This window comes from Streptopelia decaocto, assembly GCF_964273445.1.
Source record: "Streptopelia decaocto genome assembly, chromosome: 1".
NCBI lineage: Eukaryota > Metazoa > Chordata > Aves > Columbiformes > Columbidae > Streptopelia > Streptopelia decaocto.
Window position 1 is genome coordinate 81,293,971 of NC_138663.1, and position 19,262 is coordinate 81,313,232.

At 38.1% G+C, this 19,262-nt stretch overlaps 1 protein-coding gene across 1 annotated transcript in view; it reads right to left on the minus strand.

The window, feature by feature from the left end:
• Positions 1–19,262, minus strand: part of PTPRO (protein tyrosine phosphatase receptor type O) — a gene marked incomplete at its 5' end in the record, with an annotated part of 158,747 nt that overhangs the window by 6,007 nt on the left and 133,478 nt on the right. The window contains 10 exons of the mRNA XM_082061281.1: positions 789–943; positions 2,623–2,745; positions 3,698–3,832; positions 6,196–6,272; positions 6,774–6,864; positions 7,883–7,964; positions 9,481–9,516; positions 12,809–12,892; positions 15,807–15,875; positions 17,835–17,955. Of these exons, the coding sequence (XP_081917407.1) occupies positions 789–943; positions 2,623–2,745; positions 3,698–3,832; positions 6,196–6,272; positions 6,774–6,864; positions 7,883–7,964; positions 9,481–9,516; positions 12,809–12,892; positions 15,807–15,875; positions 17,835–17,955 (973 nt within the window). The remainder of the gene's footprint in view (positions 1–788; positions 944–2,622; positions 2,746–3,697; positions 3,833–6,195; positions 6,273–6,773; positions 6,865–7,882; positions 7,965–9,480; positions 9,517–12,808; positions 12,893–15,806; positions 15,876–17,834; positions 17,956–19,262) is intronic.

The following is a 19,262-nucleotide window of genomic DNA, read 5'->3' on the forward strand; positions in this document are numbered from 1 at the left end:
AACTGCTGCCTCTGGGGTAGGTGATGGAGGCTGACATTAATCTCATCGAGCCTTGACTTCCACCAGGAGTGTGTCACTATAATGTACACACATTCAGATATTGCAAACCACCTATTTACGTATTTCCGAGAAATCTGTTCTGAGTAGCTCTCGCATGAGGAGCCACAGAGAGGTTTCAAGTCAGCTGGGAGAATTGCATCAGAAGCCAATCCGGTATGACATCTTCACTAACATGGCAGCTGCCACCAGAGACACTAGGGGAGCATCTCAATAGAAGGCCAGATGGTGCACAAGAGACAAATTTGACAGCATATAAAACAACCTTCCTCAAAAAAAAAAAAAAAAAAAAAAAAAAAAAAAAAAAAAAAGAATGACTGAAGGAGGAGGATCTGCACAGGGGCATACATCTGCTGGGTAGCAGCACGCTGCGGCAGGCTGCTGGCCAGACTGTACCATCCATGTCATGAAGGTGTGGAAATAGGAGAGCAGAGGCAGGCTCTGAGCTGGTGTAAAGCAGGATCATCTGCTGCCCCTCCTGAAGCCATTTGTTGATAAAGTCTAAAGAAATTACTCTCTTTGAGAAAGGAATGTCTTCATGTCTATGGCTTGGGCCTGAAATCCCAGCCCCACTGTAGTCAAAGAGGGACACTAATCCTTTACCCTTACCCCATAGAGAACCATCTCCAGCTAACAGGTGAGCAGAACCCCAAAAACCTCTCCTTCCAGTGGTTTCCCAGACTATTTAATAAGTTACATCCTTTAGTTTTCCACTTCCTTGTGGTGTTTACCTGCAGTGTATGATCATGGGACCTTTACTTTTTGCTGATTTCTGCCTGACCATCTGTACAAACTGGAGGATGCTTTCAGCAGCGTTGGTCGTGGGGACACCATGATCTGGCCAGGCAGTGTAGTTAAAATGCATCACATCTTGCACTTCATCAGCCTAATGGGAGAAGCAGAATGTTCACAGGAGTTTTAACAGTACAGTCACACTCAGTCAGAATTAGGGTTTTTTTGTCATTTTGTGGTGCTTGTTGTTGCTTTTTTTTGTGGTTTTGTGTGTGTGGTTTTTGGTTGGTTGGTTGGGTTGGGCTTTTGTTAGTTTTGTTTGTTTCGCCCCCACTTCCACCCTGGCCCCAATAAAGCCTAAGAAATTAAAGTCAGGCAAAAAAGTGGCAAAGAATTTACATGATATTTGATTGAAAGGGGCAGAGGTATCAGGCCACCCTTATCAAAAGAGCATGAACTGTTGTTTCTGGGTTTGGGATTTGTGTTTTTCTTTGTTTTTCCTCATGGTGGTTTGACTTATTTTGCTTTTAAATCAATAATTGTTCCATCTTTCAAGTCTCGTTTTTTTTTCCTCTTTCTATTCTATTCCATTCCCTCTCCTTTTCTCATTTTGCCACAGATAAAGAACAATGTTGTTGACAAACAATCAGGACTGGACTCTGAGAGTTTTTGTTTTCAAGTTTAAATAAAATAAAATAAAAAAAACACAATCCAACAAAAAAAAAAAAGAAGAAAAAGTCATTACAAAGGCAAAGGAAATATTTAGAAAATCATTCATTATTATAAAAAATATTTATAATGCTAAAAACTCCAGTGGCTTTAGGTGAAATAAGATTTTCAACACGATGCATTTTGTGTTTGAGACTTATAGGAACTCAAGAACATGGGGGGTGAGGGGTGTCATCACCAAAACCTACAGCAAGTAATTACTTTAGCTTTGCTATTCTGGGTTAGGCTAAATACCCATACTGTGGTAACTCCTCTCCAGTCACAGACAACAGCAGATCCTTAGGCAAAGGATATTAAAAAATTAGTTCACTGTAAAAGACCCTGAAGTAGCTGGTCTGTTTTGGTAAAGGACAGTTTACCTGAACTCCAAATTGCAGTCTCATCATGATTTTCCATAGATACCAAAAGCCCAACACATTCTGTTTTATATATTTCACTTCAAGCCTGCACCTCATGTACACTTTGCAAATTTTGCACACTTTGCAGTTTGCATGGCCATACAGCACGGCTGAGCAGGACTGAGGTCCTGGGCCAATGCTGTGTGCCAGTGCCCAGCTTTTTTCACATCCCCTCCGTATCTCTGACCTTTCCTTCACAAGCTGCTGCTGCCAATGAGCGGGTCGCAAGAAACAAAACTGGAAAGACATGCTTGAAAATCTGAGCGGCTTTAATTTGGAAATCGCATGCTCTCACATGTGTTTCAATATTTTACAGGCATATATGAATATTGCAGAATTGCCCTTTTGAAAAATATTTTCAATTTCTACATTGGTATTTTCAAATTTTGAATAGCTTACAGTAAGAAAATATGCCTGAGATAAAGTAGTTTACACATTTGTTGTCACTAATTATTTGGACCACAGAAATGTCCAGAGCTCTGGTACAACTTTTGTTTCAGTCTTGCGCTTTGCTGAGAAATTCACAGAGACAACAATTTTAGGGGCAAGTTTTGTGATTTAGCCATTTGCTCAGGCAGAGTGAGGGTAAGGCCATCTATCTCTCAGGCATTTTCCACTGAATGCCAGAAATGAACAAAAGTTAAAGAAAAGGCTTGACCAAAATTACTCCCACCCTTTTAGCAGTCATGCAAAATGTTTCACTTACATAGCTAATTCGGAAATTCCTGTAAACCCAGTCTGTGTGCTCCTCCTCCAACAGCATCTCCACCGTGATGTCTCCATATGCAACAGGATCTTCTGTAAAAGGCCAGTAATGATCACATTTCACCTGAAAGGGAAATAAATATATATATATTGTATTTATATAGATATATATATGCATATATAAAAATGCAATCAAAAACAGCGCTATTTGATGCTGCAATAAAAGGTAATACATCCAGCAATGACTTTCTGCCTGATCATTCCTACTTGTGTAACTATGGACAGAAGCTATACATTGGTTTTCTAAAGGGTAGCATTAGCATAGTGAAGAACAGAAATACATAGTATCTTCGTAGATTGTTACTTTTCCTAAGAGAATAGGTCTAGAAGGAGGAAAATAGAGGGCACAAGAACATGTATACATATATAAAAAATAAATTATATTGCAAATATTTCTATTACAATGTCAAGGAAAACATAAAGCACAATATTTGTATTTTATTATTATTATTTAAGCTTAAGAGAATCACAGAATGGTTAAGGTTGGAAGGGACCACTGGAGGTCATCTTGTTCAACCTCCATGCTCAAGCACGGCTGCCTACAGCAGCCTGCTCAGCACCATGTCCAGATAGATGGATTTTGAATATCTCCAGGGATGGAGACTTCACAGCCTCTAGGCAACCTGTGCCAGTACTCAGTCAACCTCATAGTAAAAAAGTGTTTCCTGATATTCGTATGGAATATAATGCATCTTAATTTGTGCCCATTTTCTCTTGTCCTGTCACTGAGGGGTCCCTTGTCTCCATTCCCTCCCATCAGGTGGGAAGATCCCCCTGAACCTTCTCATTTCCAGTCAGAAGAGTTCCAGCTTCCTCAGCTTCTCCTCATGTGAAAGATGCTTCTGTCCCTTAATCATCCTGAAATGCCTCACTTTAAGCGAATTAATTGCCATTCCAGTTCTGGTTATGATGCTGTCTCACGAGCAGAAAACAATGTGAAGAAATTCACCCACAAGAAAATAAACATGTTTTCAAAGTAGTTTCTTTTATGCTATGTGCACTATTTTGTTACATACCCTTCTCTTCTCATTACACTGAGTGAGCATAACAATAATTTGAGATTTTTGCTGGAGAACCATCTTCCAAAAATCATTCCTAGTTTCTGGCAGTGGTCCTTGGGTTGCAATATATTCCTGGGGTGAATTATAACCCTAAGAAACAACGAGACAGGTGCTGTTTACCAACATTATTAATGCTTTAGAATACGTATTTTTCTGTGGCAGACATATTTTTTAACTTGCTCAAGTTAATTTTGTACTTTTTAAAGTGATTTCTAATATAAATAAACTACTTAATTATTTTTTGTATTTATTCTGAAATTACAACTTTTGCCAGGTTTTCATGTTCCCAAAGTGTAAGCAATGTAGAATGAAAGACAGAAGATCAATCTATTATACAAATCCTTTGCCCTGAGAACAGGAAACGCAACATTAAAAAAGCAAGTAATGAGAAACCTAAATCAAAGTTCCAGCTTCTTCCAGACTCCGTAATCTAAGGGTTTGTTTAGTTACAGACATAAAACCAAATATAGATGCTGAGCATGCACATCCCAAGTAGTGCCTGTGGTGATTTTTAGTCACTGATGTAAATAGAAGGCAGCAATGAGCAGGATTATGTGCATGTGTTTATGTCGTAAGGACTTAAATCAGTAAAATATTAATTAGAACTCTGCTTAAAGTAATAGAGAACATGCTGAGTCAACACCCTTAACAGATTATCATTGCTACATTTTTTTTGAGGCCCAGATGCTTTATAACCATGTATTCCTTCTCTTATCTCTATCAACATGCTTTTAGTTGGAAAGACTCCTTCTCCTCTCTAAAACCAAAGAACCATTATAAAGACTATAATAAAAGATCCACAGAATGGTCATTTTGGCATCTGCTATAATCCTCTTTGCTGAGATTGCACCATCAAAACCACATTTGGAAAGTTATTTCATATTCCTAATAAGAGCAAAAGATATATCTAATACACAGCATGATCCCATGTAAATTGGTCCATTTCTATGCCACTACAGTATGCAGATGGTAAAAATACATGTGATTTGAGATCACTTTCCATAAATGGCTTCCTCCTAGAAGTCAGCTCAAATCTGAGTGCTTGCACTACACAGTTTGCTGTTTGTTTGTCTGCATGGGCTATGTCTCACCTAAGTGTCAATTCTCCATTACCACAGAGACACAGATCACCACTATTATCTGTGTCTGGAGGCAGATACTCAGTGGAGAAGCAAGCATCAGGAAAAGCCAAGCATTAAGATGACACATCTGTCCCAGTTTCTATAGTCAGTGTTATGCTGTAAGTAGAACTAAAGAGTTGTAAACTATAAAAAGTAGAACTGAGAAATCCAAAAAGAACAGCTACATAAAATCCTATTATCCATAATCCCTTGTCATAGAAGTTTCGTGACTTGCGAATGATGCTTTTGAAGGCTGGAACATTTTTCTTTCTTGATTCACTGTGAGGTCAGGCACTTGCAGCTTGAGGGTTTAGGTTCATGCTCTTGACACATAGAAACTAAGTGCAGTCAGCGTTCTCAGCAGCACATGCATGGGCGATGCCACACTGACAAGAGAGTTTCACTAACTCATCTGAGGGCTCCTCCCTTTTCCATAATGCTGACTCGGCTCTCTCCAGGTCAGCCAGGGCCAGCTCTGTCTGCTGTTCACGGCCAGAGTGCAGAAATGCTAATCTGCCTATGGTCCCCAAGTGCAAGGTCTTTTTTAAATAGCTGCTGTGGTGTCCTGCTTCCTCTCCATGCAGAGTTGCCCAATGGATGTTGATCTTCCTGAATACAGCTTACAGGGAGCCGCAGCAAGGGGGCAAAACAGAGGGGGAAAACCTTTGCAGCAGCAGCAGGTAAAAGCCTGAGTGACTACACAAGCTCAGGCAAGAGTGGATAGAGCTGATGAGGTTGTTGTTCAACACCAGTGTCAAACTGTTTCACTGCAGCTCTGTGTATATTATCCTAAAGCCCTGGGCTCTACTCCCTGGTAAACAGCGGCTCTATGCAAGGCAGAGGGAGGCACACCAGGAGCACCAGCAATGAGGCAGAAAGCAGAAGCTCCCTCCATGCACCATCTGGGCTGTGTGCATTTTGTCACTTGTGGAGTATCTGGCTTAATCCTTTTTCCATGTGCTCTAGAAACCTGGAAAAATTTCTCATTTAAAACTTTATGTTTTTCCTTAAACTGTCTTAAAAAGGCACTGAATCACTTAACATTTCCTCCATGTTTCTCTACCAGTCCAATCCAGGTTTCATGAAGATTCACAGCTCTCCCAGCACTGCTGTGGCAAAATTTGCCAAAAGCCTTCCCCAACCCCCCTCTCCTTTTAATTTTTTTTCATGGCTGGTGAAAAGCAGAGTTCCCTGTAGGCAAAATATTGGAAGCTGAAGAAGATGCTGAGAATGCGACTGAGCTTCCAGGAGATACTGTGCTAATTGCAGGTGACATGCTCTACCTGCTGTGCAGGAGAGTGCTCTTTACACTGACCAAGTCTCAGTACTCACAGGAATGTAGTTGGCATTAATGTAGTCAGATCCCTCTTCTTCATTCATTGAAACTAACCGGACACGACTAAAATCATCTGTAAAAGGAAAAGGATAATTTGTCTCTCAAACATGGCACTCTTCTCGAACTAGGCAGAATTAAAATTAACCCTATAAAAACTGAAAAAATCTATTAAAAATAGAAAATGCTCACATTTACCAACAGAGAGCAATGTTTGCTTCAGTAAACACCACATGGGTGCACCATCATTGCTATTCTGCAAAATACACTTTCCAGCTGCCATCTGTTTGGGATCCCTTAGGTTTCACCAAAATAATAAGAAAAATATAGTAACACTACTGAGTAGTAGAAAGGACCTCGTGTTTCTCACCTCCAAATTCCAGTCTTGCTAAACATTCCCAGAAAGCTGTCTCTTCAAAGCTAACAAAAACATCCATTGCTTGGTTGTCTCTAAGCGTGGGTTTTAGAACAGGCTTTTATCAGTCAGAAAATCTGTCCAGATTCTCCAGTTCTCTTATTAAGAATCTTCTTTCCCTCTCAAGGGGCTTTAGCAGGAGCCTGTATGCATTGTACTTACATGGCAGGATATTTGTGTAGCGATTTTTACAGCGATTCATGGGAAGATCAGCAGCAAAGTGGGGTATGTCGAGCCCAATCAGTTTTAGCTCCTGAGGTAACAGAAAGAAAAACACCAAGGTCAAACTCACAAACATTCAAAAAATAATTATTTGTGAAGTAATTACTTGTGGCATGTGCCAGACTGTAAATGACCATAAATAACTTTGTAAACTGACAGCAGCACTACACTGACTTTCCTGTTCTGATGCCTCTGAGTCTGGCTCCAAGCACGTGGAGAGCAGTTATGTGATCTCTCCTGCTGATGCTGCCAACCCGCAGCTGCCATCCAAGGATGTGACTGGAGACTGCTCCTCTCCACCCACACTTAATTAACCAAAATACTATCAAACCAGGGAGGCTGATAAGTTATTCTGCCATGGTCATCCATCCCACTTAAAGGGCTTTCTTCAAGTCCTGAAGTGGCTTATGATCTGTATACTGGGGAATGCTTGGAAGATCATTACCTTCAGTAGCTATATCCAGTATATGAGGATTTTTCACTGGAAGAAAGGGAACATGTCAGCCACCCAGAAAGGTGGTTAACATCCTGACAGTCCTCCCCAACCCCTTTTAACGTTCAAATTTTTGGGAGCTAGCTCTAGGATGGGGGCTTTTTAGTTTTATACTACTAAACTGACTTTAAATTCTGGATAACTAAGACAGTGAACTGATCATAATGGGACCCCCTTGCTCCTAAGGAGATTTGTGATATTACCTTCTCATTCCAGTGCTGTCTCTCAAATTATGGGTATTAAAAAAATAAAATAAAGATATTAAAATCCTGTATTCCACTCAGGCTGCCAGCACATCCTAAACTTAAAGGAAGTGTGTTGGTCTGAAAATTTTCTTGCATTGAATGTGATGAGCCACTCAAATCAGCTTACTAAATGCAGCCTTTAATGACATCAAGATCCGCTTTTAAATTCTGCAGAACTTGAAGTTGACCCACCTAGCAACAGCACACATTAAACAACACAGAGCACAAGAACATGCCACAAGAACGTAACATCTGGAAAAAGCTGATCTAGGCATGGCATGTAGGAGAGGACAGAGTCCTCACAGATTTACCTCAAATTGCAGAGAAAATTTATAATCTGAATCTTTAGCCATATCCTTGATGTAGCCATCAAAATCATCCAACTGGACAGGGCTTTAAAAAAAAAACAACACACACAAAAGAAAGTAAGGAAAAAACCCTTTTTTTACTAAGTTTTACTTGTATTTTTCCCCAAAATACTATAAAGTCATGAATATGTATTTGCAAATGTTAATGCTAGAAAGGAATCACAAAGAAGGGAAAAAATCTTGTGATTCAGTGCCACCAAATGCTGTTTACTTGCAGCATACCATAATAGCACCCACAAGAGAGGCTGAGAGAGGGGCACTGATGCCTCTGGGTGAGCTGAGTGCTGGTGATGGTGACAGTAAGCACCCTAGTCTGGGGGGGGTTGGAATTGTCCCACTGGAGGGAAACCACTGGTCTGAGGTGAGGGGAATGACACACACACCCTTCTTATGATTCCCTGCCCCCGAACTGCTTCTGCAGGTGAGTATGTCCCCAAGGCACAGGTGGCACTGCAATAAGCAGTGATCCAGAACTCCATCACAGACCCACTTCAAGCACCATCCCACCAACATGCTTCCAGCACCAGGGCAGCTGTGGCTTCATGTAAGTTGCCTCTTGTGCTGTGTAAATGTTCCTTTCAGATAAGGAAAGCATCTGGCAGAGGGACTTTAAAAACTCATGCAGAAAAATGGATTTCATATTTAGGGTTTGATTTTTTCAGAAGGTCTGAAAAATAAAAACAACAAAAAAAACCAAACCCAAACCACACCACCTTAAAATAGCATTCTGGATGCCCCAGCAGTGACTTTTTTCTTCTGCTGGCTTTGAGAACTATACACATTTGTCATCAGAGGACAAATTCTCCTCCCTGAGAGATGGTGGCTAAAAAAGTAGCATATAACTCTACAAAACCATGCAGAGCTTCAGCAGGTATAAATTACCCTTGATGTAGCAACTCCCATCATTCTATACACTTATTTGCCAGGTAAGGGTCTATCTGCTAGTACAGGCACAGCCTCTGAACATAACAGAGAAATAATTAGGCTAACGCTCTGAATAATGAAACACAGGTAAACAGCTTCCTTCACCTAATTATCATGCTCTAATTTACAAGCTACTGAAGCATGTACACAGTAATCTTTTCATTTACTTTGAGGCAATATGCCCAAAGGAACCTGTCTTATCACCACTTAATTACTCCTGTTTACCCACTAGCATTAATGATCTAATGTTCTAGCAACAACTGTAATGAGAGCCTCATGTCAAGAGGGAAATATCACTAGAAATAAATGCATCCCAGTTTTTCACATTTGTCATTTTTAACTAAGGATAAGCTCTGTTGGAACTACTAAGTTGGATAATTGATCTTTTCCCTGATGACTAATTTTCTATCAGTAAGGAGCTGTTTTACCACAACCTATCTGTTGAGAAGAATTGCTTTCGTCCAATTATTGTTTGTGTTCTGCCTTCAGACATCTCACGCTGTGTTTACCAAGAAGTTTTCTGTGTCTGTAACTGCAATATCACTACATCAGGTACTCCATAATGCATGTTTAGTCTAAGGTGACATATGACTTCAAATATGACAGAAATTACATACTTGGTCAACTTTCTCTTCTTTAACCCATTTTTACTCCTGTAAAAAAAAAAAAAAAGTGTTTTCATTCATTATATGATTGCATAGTCTTTATTCAAAGTTAGTAGTGATTTAAGAACATACGTTTTCTGGTTGCCATCATCTCAGCATGAGATTGGTGATAACATGGTGGACATTTTTAAGTTGATAGCAACATTTCCATTGACACCAATGGAATGTGTTTTCCATTCTGTACCTCTAAGAATGAGCTGCTTGTGAAAGGGAAAACCTGTGCCCAACACAAGCAATGGGTCCTCTACAAATCCTGACCCGAGCCTGGCAGGAGGCTTTGTCGCTGCAGGGAACAGAGCATGACGGTGTCCCCCAGCTCTAGCATGCTGGGAACCTGGATGCCAACGCTAGAGAGCAACCAGGAATGAGAAGCGTCTGTTGGGTAAAGGGAGAAGATCACCATTTGCAAATTCATGGAAGGGTGCAGGAAAAAGGGAAGGGCCTGAACACTATTTCTCACCCATTTCATAACCTGGTTATGATGATCGATGAAGACAATGGCAAGTGTCCTACTGACTTCAGCAGGACTCAAGCTTAAACCTTAGATAATCTTAATTGACTTTTAACAGCTAGAGATAATTATGCCTGTCACATACTGCTCTGTCTTCACATGACTTATAAGTGATATAATTCACTTGTGACAGTTGCGAGCAAGTTATGAGCGTGTTCAGCAGTATAACCCAGAAGTATATGGACTTAAGAACTGCACTACACTAACTACCCCACCATGTGGGTTTTTTTGGAGGTGTATGTGCTCATTTTGTTGTTGCTACAAATAAAGTTAAGCACTCAAACAGTTTAAATGCACAAACACCCTAGAATAATTTGGCTAGAGGTTTGAAAACACTGATCCCCTCCATTAAACTAGCCACAGAGCACAAACAGATTTTTGCTTACTCAGAAGGGATTTTAGTAGTGTCATATTTGTTTTTCCCTGGCATTAAACAGTATCTTTTCATTAATCACATTATAATGATACTATTTTAAATTTCATTATGATAGTAAAATAATATCTAGATATATTGTGTCACAGCTTCAATCAGTAAAATAAAGGTGAAGACTTTAAATTTCAAAATAATGTAAAAATACAGAATGAAATATTTAAAAGTGGAATATTTTTATTTTTCTACCTTGTTAAGTTTAGCAATGAAATTTAAAAATATATTCATTTCCAAAATTAGATTTTACAAAATGTTCAGTTTATGGCGCAGCCACAAGCTGTAGTAAATTTATTATCTTCTAAATGTACATTTCCATTTAGATGTGGAGCTTTGGCTGCAGAGTTAACAAGAGCAATACCAGCATTACACTTATGTGGAGATTTACTTTGCAAATTACTTATAAACCTATTCATCCTACCGTGTTATCTATACAGATACTATTTGTATAGCAACTGTACATTCATGTGTTCTATACACATAACATAGTAGTATGTTCTGCACTTCAAAGATTTTTTTCAAAGAAAACTTAAAATTAATTTATCTAAATTATTCAACACATTTCTATCCCCTCTGACTATGGCAAACCTTTGAATGTTGTGCACATTGGAATTCATTTCAAAATAAAAAAATATCTAAATGCTGTTTATGATGGGAATGCTTCTAAGAATGCTTCTTCCAAGGAACACTTCAAGAAGCAATAAAACAAATGATTGACATGCATTTCTCAGTAACAATTTCTTGTGCTTTGATAGTCTCAAGAGGCCTTTGTTTCTTAGCATTTCAATTGTTTCCTGAATGTTTATAAATATTTTAAACCAATTTATACGCAAAACAGAGACATCTGAAACATTAGCTGGTGTTTCATCTATTCTTCCATTTACCGTACAGATTAAAATACAAAGAGAGGGATTAATCTCATCTCATTCAACCTCAGCTTCTTTGAACTTGGTCATCTAGACTAAAATATGTAGTTTTATTGAAGAGGAAACCTCTGAAGAAAGATACACATTTGTAAAGGTGAGTCAATGCACATTAATGCATATTAAACAAAAAGAGGCAAAAGGGCAAAAGAGGGAAATGACCCTTTTTGCAGCAGTGCTACTGAAAGCAGCCACCTTGGGCTTCGTGACCATTAAGAGAGTTAAGAGAGAGCAGTGTGACCTCCACAATAATAAAATGCTTGCTTGAGCCTCCATCACAGTAAATCTTCGATAGTTAGTTGAGTTTATGTCAGACAAGTTAGAAATCAATATATTATTAGCCTTGGAGAGATGTGGAAGACTTCCATTGACGCTTCAGCTGGTTTTGCATGGAGAACATGCTTTTATTTTCATGGGAGAAGAAATGGACCTTCTTTTGTTACAGAAACTCACGTTTCTGAGCCCTTCAAATTTGGATGGGTTTTTCTACAGAGTCAATGTGACTCGAAGAAAACTAGCCTCAGAAATCCCTATGGTGAAGTTTTCTATGACTACCATGGCTTTGGTACCATGTGGTAACACCTGGGAAAATGTTTGATCAAAAGTAAATCTTAACCTCAGTAACAAATACATTTTTGTACATCATTATATCTTGGACTCAAGACTATCAAGAACTTTCTTTTTTAAGGTAAGCATTTTTAGATCATAGTCAATTATAATTATTTGTTAAACAGTCTGTAAAACAGTTCTGGTTCTAAATAGGCCCTGGGGCTTTGTTGTTTAGTTATTTTCAAGAAAACCCCAATCAGTTGTTTACTAACTCTTTGTAAATAATTTACAGACTAAACTATCAAATATACACATGTACACATAGATGCATGCACACAGACACCTAATTTTTACATTTCAGGACTGCTAGTTTGTATGAATTCTCAGTGAACCATTGCTTCCAAAAGTAAAACTTCTACTGATCTCAGGAGAGCAAAACTGCACCTATAAAAACGAAGGTGTTTGATATCACACACCAAACACATAGGGCACAATCAAGCAATTTTAGTAATAGCAGCAGCAGCAGAAGGCAATGCCAGGCAATGAACAGATGAATAACTGAGACAAAAGAAGCCAGGACATATAACAAAGTGGCAAAAATAGCAAAGAGAACAATGAAATGAAAATGATGACCACCATAAGATTAGCTTTTTAATATCAAAATGGGTTGGAGAATAAAAAGACAAACTAGATGAAGCAGGGTAGCAAATACTTTGATACCCACATCCTCTCCAGTTCATGTTCTAGTACAAAAAAATTATAACTTCAAAAGATTTGACCCATTTGAAAACAAGGTATCACACATTTTTCATGTAATAGAAATTAACATTGTTTACACATTGCATATGGAAAAACAAGTAAATCACTTACCAAGGATTAATATAAAATGCCAAAAGATAATCAGTCCAAAGGCATGAGGGTAGCAGAGTTAGGAAAGCAAATACACTTCTACGCCTGTGAGCATTAATAAATAACATATATAAAGATGAAAAAGTGAGTAGAGTTAGTAAGACAAACGGAAATCAGGAGATCAGAAAATTCTACTTTAAAGATCAGCTAAATGCATAACAGCTTTCTCTTACTTACTTTATCAGAATATTATTAACATCCATAGAATTTTTGTTCCTCAACCTGACATCCTATGTAGGATTTTCAGCTATTCAACAGAAAATTCTATATGAGCAAAATACATGTGTTTTGTAGTATTGGTTTAGGTCAATTATTTTAAATCAATGTTAATTGATAAACTGGCAGATTTTCAGAGGGTAAAGTGTATTTGAATATTTCATTCACATGTTTATGTCCATTATATAAGTGGTGCTAAGTCTATTTTCTGATGTTTTGAGCTATTTCAGGACAGACATAGTTTGTTTTTACCATGCACAACTCTGACAATCTCCCATGCTTGCTCCTGCAAGTGAATCTGTGGATATTATAACATCTGTACCAGAGATAAGTTCAGATCATTCCAATATCTCTTTATACCCTCTAATGAGTCAGATTTCTAGAAATATCCATTTTTCACAGTCCCATTTTTAGGTGCCTTAAATTATTTCCCAGGTTTTCAACAAAACAATATTTGAATTTCTTCTAACCATAGCTTCTATGAATAGCTACTCACAGCAAGTCTCATGGTGGCTAAAGGAAATTTGAGTACAAAATCTTTCTAAACTCCTGTATTTGTAACCTCTTTACCAGATTAAGTTATGCATTAATCCAGGGAACATCAGGCCAGTTCTACCTGTTGGTGAAGTGGGCTATAGGTACTTTGCAAATGTGAAAAACTCTTGAAATAAACAAAATTGTCCCAAGAGCAGATTTTTTTTTTTTTCCAAATACACACTCAGTGTGGTTTTTCCATGTGGGAAAATATGTTGTTCTAAAAGCAATATCATCCTTCTACAGCTGGTATAAAGAGAAGGCTAACATGCTCGCAGACCTAGTTACGTTGCTCACGGATTAGGAACTCCAATATCTAAAACAATTGATTTCATTCAACATATGCAAACTACATCATTGCAGAATAAATACAGTATTGTTTTCCTGGAATTATATTGTGTTCCACCTACTGCTCAGGTGTACTGAACAATTTTATTTAATTAAAAGAAAGAGAAGTAGAGATTGCTCAAATCCTGAAAACTCAGCTGAGCTGAGCTTTCTTTCGGAATCAGTGGATATGCTCATAGCTTGCTTATTAGTTCCCTGGAATGACCCAAGAAAAAAAGGTTTCTTAATCCTGTTATCTGTCTTTAGGGCCAAATTTTCCATTTGGCTGCCTGGATGGACAGTGAATCTGGTCTTGACATTAGACAACAGAGACACATAAAACAAGGTATCTTTACTAACTCTCAGAGAAGCCAGGACCATAAGATTAGGGCACACCACCTTCAGTTACCAAAAATTTGTGGAGAAGCAGGAATATTTTCCCTGATTTATATTTTTATGACATAATTTATGTATGTATAGTTATGTACACATATATATACACACATACATACACATATACTAAATCAAGCAACAAGAACCTTCACTTTCACATCCAAGCCTATTAATTAATTCCCCTTCCCATAAAAAAGACTTTTTAACAATTTTAATAACATCTGTTGCTAGTTCAATCATTTGATTCAAGCTTGGTTATTTAATTAACATGAGTGCTTGATCTTCTGCTGCCTTTGCCATTAATATAGTCCAAGTAAGAGAAGCTGAAAGAGAGATTAGTTTGCACTGCATAGAGCTGGCTGCTATTAAAGCTAAACCAAGCAAGTGAAGCTTGTTTAATACACAGTTAATTAGCAGCACAGTGAGGTATTGACAAGATTTGCTGGGCTTGTTAGTTCGGTTTGCATGCTTATTAGCAAAAGGCTTGTTGTGGTGCAGCCTCAATCCATTTAATCCTGTCCTTGCTGGCAGGCTGTGTCCCATGCAATCACAGAAGCAGTTCCCTGTGCACCAACTTCTCCCTCCAAATTCTTGGCTGTGAATAAAGCTGACCAAGGCTGTAAACCCAAGGCTTGTGTTTTCATCTTCCTGCATACTGGAATGGGGCTTTAGGGGGCTGACTATACTTTTAAATATCTGTGCTTGAACTTGCTGTAAAAGTTAAGAGGTTTTTGTAGAGATTGGTAATAAAAAAACAGGTTGGTCATTAGCACAAATTTGTTTATCAAAGTAGAAATGAAAACAACCACACTGGTGACAGTCAGGCAGGTCTCAAGAGCCCTTTTGCTTCTGTTAAATCTAATTCTACAGCCTTCTGTGATCAAATGCTTCTCTTCGGCTGATGGTGCCAGTGACAGCTTAGAGTCCACGGTCAGTGCCTGCAGTTCTTGTAGGTGGTTTTCTCGACTAGCAAGAATATGGGGTTTTTTGAGTTATTTCAACAGCACTGAACATTAAGTTCCAGTAAATATTGGAGCTGGCTTGTCCATGTCTTACTATGCAAGGAAAAATTACTTAATGGCAGTGAATGATGACAGTTGCTAATTGGTTACCTAAAGGCAAGCTTGCTCCTAGATGTAAATATATCTCTATGGAAGTGCTAATGGCTTTACACATCAAGTTTCTACACTTGTGATATTTTAGGAAATACGTCTGGAAGAAAAAGGAAAAAAAATATTCTTTCACAACACAGCTATGCAACTTGATTGACATGTATATACGTCATTCCCTACTAAAAACAGCAGGTGGCAGAATACATAGTCTTGACTCATCATTCAAGAAATAAAACATTGAAATAACAGGTACAGTAGTTTTATCTTAGACAGGGACAGTGATGATATAAAAAATAAGCACTTCAGATTAAATATCATATTTTCAAAAAACAGATATGGGAAAAAACATAATTAAAAGTTTTGCTTCAAACACTCACCAGTTATAGGGAAGCTTTCCATCTCTCTCTAAAGATGCAAAATTGACAAAGGTTCCAGCCCCACACTCCCTGTTTCAGGAAGATCATTAGATACAAAGTTAGTATTTTTTGATTCACAATGCGTGTGAATTTATTGATTTAATAGAGGACTCTCACAGTTTTGAAGGAGTGCTGAGAAGTTACACCTGTGACTAAGTCTGATATATTCTGTGATAAACATATCTGAAATCCTTTAATACAGTTATCCAAATCCAATAAATGTTCAACACCATCTGAGATCAGGTTCCCTAATAATGCTTTAAAAGAGTGAAACATGGGAGAAGTTGCTAATAAAGATCTCAAATAGACCTCATCTTCAGCTCAGATTTGGGGCTTTCTGTAGTCTGGTACTAGCACTAGTTGCTGGCCTCAGTACATGTGCTAAATGTTTACCTTTCTATACTAAATATTTACTAACCCAGCTCTAAGGATTGAGCATGGTAATTGACAGAAGCATGGTAATTTTGAATTCACAAAATAATTTTGAAAACCCCCAGAATTTCTTGAATAACATTCCAGTCAATTTACTGCAAGTGCATTATTTTCAGCTACAAATGATAAATTGATCTGACTATTTTTGATTCCTTGATTTAAGCAAACAATTGCTTGCAGCTTCTTACTGGATTTTCTTTTTAAATTTCCTCCTGGGGCTATTATCTTCTGTGGCTAAAAGCAGTGATGAAGAGAAAAAGCTTTGGGCTGCCTGCACAATAATTACCTAGAGAGAATTAATTTAGCTGGGATTTTCACAGAGCAAATTACATGTAAAAGGAACAAATCATATAATGTTCACTGAAAGACAGAGTCTGCAAAATATGTGTGATGTGGTCATTCGTTGCATGAAATACATAGCCAAGACATGACACATAAAATACAGTGTCTGATAAGTAGCCAAGTGCAAGATTCATCACTTAAGTTTTTTTACATGAAATAATTTCCTTTCTTGACACAGGAGTGTAAATTAATATAAAATATATTATGTAGATTATAAAAGTATGAAGACTCCAGGACTCTTCCAAAACCAGGAGGGTTTGGAGAAACCTCCACAGTTCAGCTAGAGTGTAGCATAACACATATTAAAGTGAACTGTTACAGGTAAGATCACTAGGAAAAGGAAACTGAATTTCAATATTCAGTTACAAATCATGGGTACAGATAGGTGAAGAAACTCTAGGTTCTGTAAAAAAGATTTACTCCTACAATATGATTTTTCCCTTCGTCCATATGATAGAACAAACGGGGATCATTAATACTGTACTTGAACAGTAGGACCTGAGATCCCTTCTGGATTTATGTGTCTCAGTGTACACTCCTCTGCATCTTGACTGTGTAGAAAGGCAAGATCTAAGTGAGCTCATATGCTTCATCCCATGCTACAGTTCCCATAGGAAGGAATGCCACGTAAATGCAGAATGCAGATAACTGGAAGACAAGGATTTGGGGGCAGACTGGCACATGCTCTAGAGAGAGACTCTCAGGGCCCTGGAGGCCCTGGGTGCATCCTTCCTTGTCCTGGGGGTTTGGCTGCCAGGGCTCAGGACTTCCACGGCCTCTGAAATGCAGCATCCTGGACCTGATGAACAAACCATCTTATCAGTTTATATGGAAATTCTCCTGTTCCAAACCATATGAAAGATTTGCAAAGCATGCTGATATTCGGTTCATTTCTAGTTGCCTCAGATCCTAATCATCCTTTAGGTTCCTGACACAACCCTTTTGTAATAAGGGATTATACTTCTTATGGACCCAATCTTGCAAAGCTCAAAATGAGACAAAGGTTGAGGCTTGTAACTGAGGTCAAGAATGAAAGCAGATAGAAGGAGAAGACGTGATATTTCTAGACAGCAGCAGGACAACGACTTTGAAGGTATGCTGTTCACAATCATCTGGAGCAGCATCCATGGACACAAGCATCCTCAATTGCAACTATTGTCATGATGTGTTCGTTATTGTCTGGAATTTTTGGAATTAGCATAAATTTGGACTTACCTGGCCATTTGTAGATGTTTTCTCCTAAGTACAACAAGAGTCACCAGCAGCAGTCCAATCAGAAGGATACTTAGTATGGCTAACACAGAAATTACCACCACGTTGGGATTCATCTCAGTGACTGTACATACAAACAAGGGCTCTTGGTTATTCAATTCAGAAACAGCAACAGGTTTGTTTTGGTTTTGATGTTTTGTTTTCTTTTTTTTTTCTCCCCAAATGTTCATAGTGTGATTTTTTTGACCTGATCTCATTCAGCTTGGAGTGTTACAGAGAGAAAAATTTACCACTAGAGAAAGGGAGGTTTTGAGTAGTTATTGCTCTTACAAAATTTGTGTTGGGAAATTATTTCACTCTGGCATTTTGTTAAATTTTTGCATGTTTGGTGTTGTGGTTTTTTTTTTTTTTGGTTGGTTGGTTTTGGTTTTGCTCTGGTTTGGGGTTTGTTTTTTGGTTTGGTTTGGTTTGGTTTTTTTTGTTTTTTTTTTGCTTTTGCTTCCCTTTTTAACTGGTATCCATAACACAAGCGAAAAGGGTGAAAGAAATATAAAATACAGATATTCATCATCATCTATGTCTCCAAATCACATTTCAACTCTGAAGTTCTTCTTCAACAACGATCAATGTCTTTTCCAACCCAAAAGCAAAATAACTGGCTGAGGCTCTGTAATTTGTGGTTTGAAATTGATTGAATTACTTTGCCAAATCAATTGCAACAAAATATTCTGTTTTAAATAAGAGATGGCATCAGCTCCCAATAATAAAACTTTGATTTGTTTTTGTTCCCTGTTACATGCTTGCCAATTGTACTACTATAAGACCATATACCTGCTTATTATAGAAGAAATCATCTCTAGTTCAATTGCTCAGAATAACTTTACATTCACAGTTGTCTAGAGAAGCATTTTTTAGATCAAAAATCATAGATTTTTAAACTAAGTATCAGACACTGAACTCCAGCATGGAGTAGTGTATGATATACAGGACCTGTGACTAAAGCTACATAACTTCCTGACTAAGCAGAAATGACACTAATCATTCCTAAAGGGAGATTTTAAAGAAAAGCCCAGTGCTTTGGGCAGTTCAACACTGATATTCTTTCTTCAGTGTCAGTACAGAGCCAGGCTTCACAACATGCCCAGGGAGCCTCCATCAGGAGCTATCCCTTTGGAGTGTGACTACTCAAGACCCAGTGATGGCCATTCTCTTTCCTTCTCACTCTATCTTCACTTCTTGACTGAATGCAGAGAGTAATTTTTTTGCCTTGGCAGTGTATAAATGTTTTTTTCCTCGTGTTTAGACTTGGCTGAGATCACATTTTTCTCCATAACTGTCATGATGCAGTACCCAGTTCAGCCTTGACACCACAAACAAGGTCCTTGATTTCTAAAACTCAGGCAAGAACTGAGCTTCTAGTTTATATTATTT